This window comes from Octopus sinensis, linkage group LG10 (assembly GCF_006345805.1).
Source record: "Octopus sinensis linkage group LG10, ASM634580v1, whole genome shotgun sequence".
Classification (NCBI taxonomy): domain Eukaryota; kingdom Metazoa; phylum Mollusca; class Cephalopoda; order Octopoda; family Octopodidae; genus Octopus; species Octopus sinensis.
In genome coordinates, this window is record NC_043006.1 from 32,093,485 (window position 1) to 32,100,984 (window position 7,500).

Sequence of the window (7,500 nt, forward strand, 5' to 3'; positions counted from 1 at the left end):
TGTGGGTAGTAAAGAAATAGGTATTTCGTCTGCCGTTACGTTCTGAGTTCAAATTCCGCCGACGTCGACTTTGCCTTTCATCCTTTCGGGGTCGATAAATTAAGAACCAGTTACGCACTGGGGTCGATATAATCGACTTAATCCATTTGTCTGTCCTTGTTTGTCCTCTCTGTGTTCAGCCCCTTGTGGGTAGTAAAGAAATAGGTATTTCGTCTGTCTTTATGTTCTGAGTTCAAATTCCGCCGACGTCGACTTTGCCTTTCATCCTTTCGGGGTCTATAAATTAAGTACCAGTTACGCACTGGGGTCGATATAATCGACTTAAGCCATTTGTCTGTCCTTGTTTGTCCTCTCTGAGTTCAGCCCCTTGTGGGTAGTAAAGAAATAGGTATTTCGTCTGCCGTTACGTTCTGAGTTCAAATTCCGCCGACGTCGACTTTGCCTTTCATCCTTTCGGGGTCGATAAATTAAGAACCAGTTACGCACTGGGGTCGATATAATCGACTTAATCCATTTGTCTGTCCTTGTTTGTCCTCTCTGTGTTCAGCCCCTTGTGGGTAGTAAAGAAATAGGTATTTCGTCTGTCTTTATGTTCTGAGTTCAAATTCCGCCGACGTCGACTTTGCCTTTCATCCTTTCGGGGTCTATAAATTAAGTACCAGTTACGCACTGGGGTCGATATAATCGACTTAAGCCATTTGTCTGTCCTTGTTTGTCCTCTCTGAGTTCAGCCCCTTGTGGGTAGTAAAGAAATAGGTATTTCGTCTGCCGTTACGTTCTGAGTTCAAATTCCGCCGACGTCGACTTTGCCTTTCATCCTTTCGGGGTTGATAAATTAAGTACCAGTTGCGTACTGGAGTCGATCTAATCGACTGGCCCCCTCCCCCAAAATTTCGGGCCTTGTGCCTAGAGGAGAAAAGAGGAGAGTATCGTTTGTTCTGTCTGCTGTTATGATACTTAAAAATATCCTTTCCTCCATATCTACGTCTACATTTACTACAATCGAATTTAACCAGCAAACAAATAATTATCGTATATTTAATTGTTCATTTACTTTGATAACTTCGATAGGCGTCGGCCAGTTTAGGCCCAGGCCATGTCTAACTTAATAGCACCACCCGATGAAATCTTTTAGTCATATATGGGGCATCATGGCCCATTCTAGTGTAGCGATATCGTTACACTCATTGCTATCTTCACTGTTTGAGAAGAGTATTAAGAATAATCTCGTTCGAGACTACAAACATCTTTGGCTAGTTTAACATTGTTGTAAACACTAATTCGATTGGCTGACACGTGGTCTCTACTACGTTCGCACCGCTGGTTGTCACGTGACGCGATTTGCCTCCGCTTATTTTCGCGCCATTTGTTCCAAGCAGCCAATCACAGCTTTCCATTTCTGAAGTTCGTTTTGAGCCACATGAACCTTATATAAAGAAGGGTTCTCAGACATATATTTGTCTTTGGTTCAAGTCCTTCTCAGGGCGAACCTCTGACCACACAGAGCATACTCGACCATGTTCCAGTTCGAAAGGCAGGCGACCACCATTATATCAAGAGAAAAATAACCAAGCAGAATATATGATGAAGAAGCAGCAAAAACCAAGTGACAGACACAACTCATCGCCAAACATCGAAGATTTAATTTGTACACAAGACAACCACAGATTCAACTCTAGCGGTTAGGTGAAAATCTCACCACGGGAAAAACGGCTACAGTTAATATATCTGGGAGTATATTCATATCAAGAGAAAGATAAACACAACAAGTGACTCAATTAATCTCAACTACGAGACGCAACATCTTGATATGGTACTCTTACCCTCCGTGTACCTCATAAACGGTAAATCAATTATCTGTCTTGAGTTCTAGTTCTTCTAAGAACTACCTTAAGCCATCTGCTACTACCTGTTGCTAGGCTGATACCAACAACATGAACTGTGAACCAAATTCCATTGTTATTTCTTTGGTCAGTACCTTTTATGCCTCACGAACACACAGACACAAAAACATGCTAACACTTACAAACTTCCAACCAACATGATTGTAAAATATGTAAAATAAATAATGTATATATCTCAAAAAGAAATCTTGTTGTCATTCCACTTGTGTTCTATTGCCGCTGTATGTATTATATGGTCTGTAATATCTCATTAAGAATGGGATCGCGTGCGATTGTATTCCCTATACGATACGACCGCACGTGATACTATTTTTATACTAGCAAAGAGTTATTATTGTTGGAGACATATCTGGGTGTAGGAGGTTGGTCCGGGATTTTTTTTAGAGAAATTTGTCCAGTGAACTTTTGAATTTTATGGGATCCGTTTCCGTTTTGACGTATTTTATTATATTAAAGAGAGATGGACTAGTTGAGGTAAAGTAGTTGTGTCGTTATGTTATGTATCTTGAGTTCGATTTTTGTTTTGGGCGGATAGCACGAGGGCCAAGTCTTGGGTGGATTTTAAAATTGATGCCAACATCATTTCTACTATATTGATGGAATATTTTCCACACCACACAAGTGATATAGCGCTCCCGGCGGCGTTGGAGAGTGTAGAGACTAGGTTTTTTTTTAGTCGACCCCAATAGTCAATGCCTGTCATGTCGTCTATCTTACTTGTTATTGACCTCTGGAGTGCTTCCACTTTAATAATGATTTGCTTCGTGTGGGGAGACTACAGTATGTTGGAAATAATTATGTGTTGAGGAAAAAATTACATTAGTTCAATAACCGTTACTAATGATAAATGCGGTTTCGATACGTAGGGAAGACAACTTCGAACATGTTTCGCTTTTTCCTTTCAGCACAAGTATTTACTAATTAAACTTTTAACACCCACAAAGATAAATATTTCAACGTGGCTGTGTGGTAAGTAGCTTGCTAACCAACCACATGGTTCCGGGTTCAGTCCCACTGCGTGGCATCTTGGGCAAGTGTCTTCTGCTATAGCCCCGGGTCAACCAATGCCTTGTGAGTGGATTTGGTAGACGGAAACTGAAAGAAGCCTGTCGTATATATATATATATATATATATATATATATAATATATATATATATATGTGTGTGTGTGTGTGTGTGTGTGTCTGTGTTTGTCCCTAGCATTGCTTGACAACCGATGCTGGTGTGTTTACGTCCCCGTAACTTAGCGGTTCGGCAAAAGAGACCGATAGAATAAGTACTGGGCTTACAAAGAATAAGTCCCGGGGTCGATTTGCTCGACTAAAGGCGGTGCTCCAGCATGACCGCTGTCAACTGACCGAAACAAGTAAATGACTTATTTAATTGCTACATTCTTTTTATGAAATCGCATCTCTGATCTATAATCCTCGCTGATTTATTTCTAAAAACACGATATTCTGTGGTGCTCACGTTGCCGTGTGCAGACACGGATAATCTCTCGACGATCCCAAACCTTGACCCAGTGGAATGTTCTCTGGTTCAATATGTGAGAAATGGAAGGAGTGGAAGTTGTAAACCAAACATTTGACTGGTTCCTCATTTCATCGACTTCCGGAAGGAACGTAAAATGATGGAATAAATATCACATAAGACATTTTATAATATTGGCTGACGGAAGCATCGCTCTCTCTCTCTCATATATATATATGTATATATAAAAGGCGGGTAGAATTCCCAATATATATATATATATATATACACATGCATATATGTATGTAGGTATGCATGTATATATGTCTGTCTATCTGTCTGCACGCACGCACACACACACAGCGCACATACGCACACACACACACACACCACACACACACACACACATATATATATATATATATATATATATATATATATATATACATACAAACACACACACACACACACACACAGACACACACACACACATATCTATAAGAAAACCGTTTTTTCGCATATCGTTGAAAGCAGAGAAGGAATATATTAACATTCTTATAGAGATTAATATCATAGCTAAGGCTTTCTGGTTAAATTTATTTCACTACTTGACATCCATGCTGTGTTGTGCACATACATACATACATACATACATACATACATACATACATACATACATACATACATACATACATACATAGTTACCGAAGAGGTTTGTAATTCAGAAAAGGAATCGTACTCGATATAAATAATGACGTAGGTATAATTTGAATGTTGTGGCCAAGTAAAGATACCGAACGGTTATATGCAAAGTCAGATTTTTCTTGGTAGAAAGTGAAACAAAACAATTGTTATACATATTGCACTGGGGCAGAATTCTTTTGTATGAGATATAAAATTTTACCTTTTGTTAGGCAGAAATGTGAAGGCAAAACAAACCACATGGCTTCAGAAAACTCGAGAAATGAAATCCGAGAAAACCATGAATTTATCAAAATCCATCTTGGCGAAAGCTTTCAGAATTATTTTTGATTCATGAAAGTGGAAAAAAAGCAAACTACATTATTAGATGGAGAATATAAGAGAAATGCGAGCCTTATCCCAACGGACAGTGTTTAGCGGCTAAAGGACTGGTACTTAAGAGCTCTCTTATACCTGGAATGTAACTAATTGTTAAGTCAGAGCTCATCGCACATTGTTTGCATGATCAGAAGTACAAACTCAGATACTGGTCCAAGTGTTACAGGAGAGTTAGCATTTTTGCTTCCACTCCTCCCTACTGCTTCCATCCTTCCTTATTGCTTCTGGTGTTCGACTCTCCGCGCACTCCTTCATTTCTTTCCGCCATCATTTCTTCGCAACCTCATTCCTCTTTCTTTCTCCTTCACTTAATCTCTCTCTTTTCTTCCTTCCATCTTTCTTCTTTTTAGGTTCTTTCCCTCCTTCTTTCCTTCTGTTTATTCTTTTGTCATTCCTTCTCCTGATCTGCTAAATTTCATAATTTCCCTTACCAGAAGATATATCTCATCGGTTCTCCATACTGTGTAACCACCCTTGCAATATTAACATAACAGATGCCTTTTTCGTTAGATTAAGCATATTCTTCACTTTACCTGCCAAAATAGTGACCCGATGGCATCTTGGTCTAGTGTTTTCTTGTGAGTGAAACTGGGGACATGAAAAATCGTGCGAGGAAGATCTTTCATTTGGATTACTGTAATTCAAACGTCCACTTTTGCTATATACTATGATACACTGATTACACGAAGGATATAAGTGTTTGTAGAGATACTCAGCCACTAAGTATTTTAATTGATTTAAAAACTAGTAAACTCACTGTCGAAAACAAGAGAGTGTCTAGTGACATTTTCGATGCAATGTAGACAACAAGGTCATAACAATTAGCACACTTAATTAAAAACAGCCAGTAGTATCTCGAGTCTTAATATTTTCTCAATATTTCCTCCTACGGGCCCAGGGTTATCTATTTACACTATTTGCTGAAAAACACAATGCACTGCCCGGCCAGGGTATCGAAACTATAATCTTGTGATTGGGAGTGCAACACTTCAAACACCAGGCCAAGCGTCTTCACATACTAAGTTGAATACGTCCTCTTAAGATAACTAGTGTTCTTGTGTTTGCATTTGGTACTTTGTTAATACCATCCATTCTACTACAGGCACGAGGCCAGCAATTTCGGCGGAGGGGTAACCCGATTACATCGTCCCAAATCCTCAGCTGGGATTTATTTTATCGACCCTGAAAAGACGAAAGGCAAAGTTGACCTCGGTGGCATTTGAACTCGGACCGTAATGACAGACGAAATTCCGCGAAGCATTTTTCCCGGCGCGGTAACGATTCTGCCAGCTCGCAGCCTTATATTTTCTTAATTATATTGCACGTAAGTCTTTCCTGGGTCTACACTCTGCACACACACACACACATACACACACACACACACACACACACACACACACACACACACACACACACACACACACACACACACACAGACAAACACACAAACACACACACACACACACACACACACACACACACACACACACAAACACGCTCACACACACACAAATACACACATACACACATACACACACAAACACACATACAAACAAAGGCACAAAACACACATACACTGATATAATAGTAGATATGTAAGTGAAAAAATATAGAAACCAGACAGTATGTCGTGTATTTCTATCATCAATCAAAAAAAAAAAAAAAAAAGCTAAAAGCCCCCCCAAACATTCGTTATTCTTTTCATAAAAATTTTCTCGTTTTTTAGTAATCAACAAATTTTATTCCATTAATTCCAGTCAGGAGACTTCGATCAAATATTACCAAATCTAGCAATATTTGATCATAAAAGTCTTCTGAGATTTTCTTTTGTGATTCTTGAATCTCTAGTATTTTTAAAATCTCTTTTCATATATTTTCCGTTTTTTTTCTCCAAGAACGTATTTTGCTTGTTTTGTGCATTTTTTTTTTGCTTCGTTTCTTACTTCTTTGAATACGAACTTGCTTCTTTGGTTAATATAGTCCTTTTCTTGATCTGCGTTCACTAAATTGAACTTATTCCGGTTAATCGTGGATATATTCGATCGCAAAGTCTCATGCCATTATTTTCTGAGTGGTGATAATTCGATATTCAGATTGCATTCGATCAGAGTGAGAAATATTAGCCTTCATAAACACACACACACACACACACACACACACACAATTATGTTTATAATACCAGAGCAGCTTGATCTATAGAAACCATTTTGAATGTTAGATATACATGCACTCATATGTATTCACTCACACACACACACACACACACACACACACACCACACACACACACACACACACACACACACACACACATACACACACACGCATGCACGCACACACGCATACACTTGTAGCTACTGTTAGTTTCCTGCTGTGAAAGCACATGGTCGGACAAGCTTGCGGTGTGTTTCCAAACAATCTTTCAGACTCAAAAATACAACATAGCTGGTCTTTGGGGGGGGGGGGACGAGAAGGGGCGAGAGAAAAAATTGGAAAAGAAAAAGGTAGAAAGGGGAAAAGAGAGAGAAAGAAAAAAAAAAGTAACGGTAATTCAGAGTCGTATCCGTTTTCCTCTTTTTAATCAGAATTGATATGGCGAGTGTAAATTCAACGTGGAGAAAATCAAAAATTGTGAGGCTGTATGTATAAATGGATTTCTATCTCTCATTGGATGGAGTACTCTTTAGTTGATCCCACTAATAATGAAACAGTACATGATATATATATATATATATAATTTTATATTTATATATATACGCATTTACGCATTTAGAAAATACGCATATATACGCATTTAGAAAATTACCCAATTATTGCATTAGATGAGACATAGATACGAATCCATTAAGAAAATGTAAGATATAAATATCCCCAAGAACAAAAAAAAAATGAAATATAGTTCTAAAAATTTCCAGTGTAAAACATCCTGAAAATACATTTACATTACTTACCGTGTCTCTTAGATTTATCCTTTCAAATTGGTCACTACAGACGCAAGACATACGAAAGTAAGAATTGACATCTGCTAAGCGGAAATTTCAACGCCG

The 7,500-nt window shown here is 38.5% G+C and overlaps 1 protein-coding gene across 1 annotated transcript in view; it reads right to left on the minus strand.

The window, feature by feature from the left end:
- Positions 1–7,500, minus strand: part of LOC115216461 (nucleolar protein 10) — a 54,184-nt gene that overhangs the window by 46,632 nt on the left and 52 nt on the right. Inside the window, exon 1 of the mRNA XM_036506489.1 lies at positions 7,405–7,500. This exon is cut by the window's right edge and continues 52 nt beyond it. Within this exon, the coding sequence (XP_036362382.1) occupies positions 7,405–7,455 (51 nt within the window). The 5' untranslated portion in view covers positions 7,456–7,500. The remainder of the gene's footprint in view (positions 1–7,404) is intronic.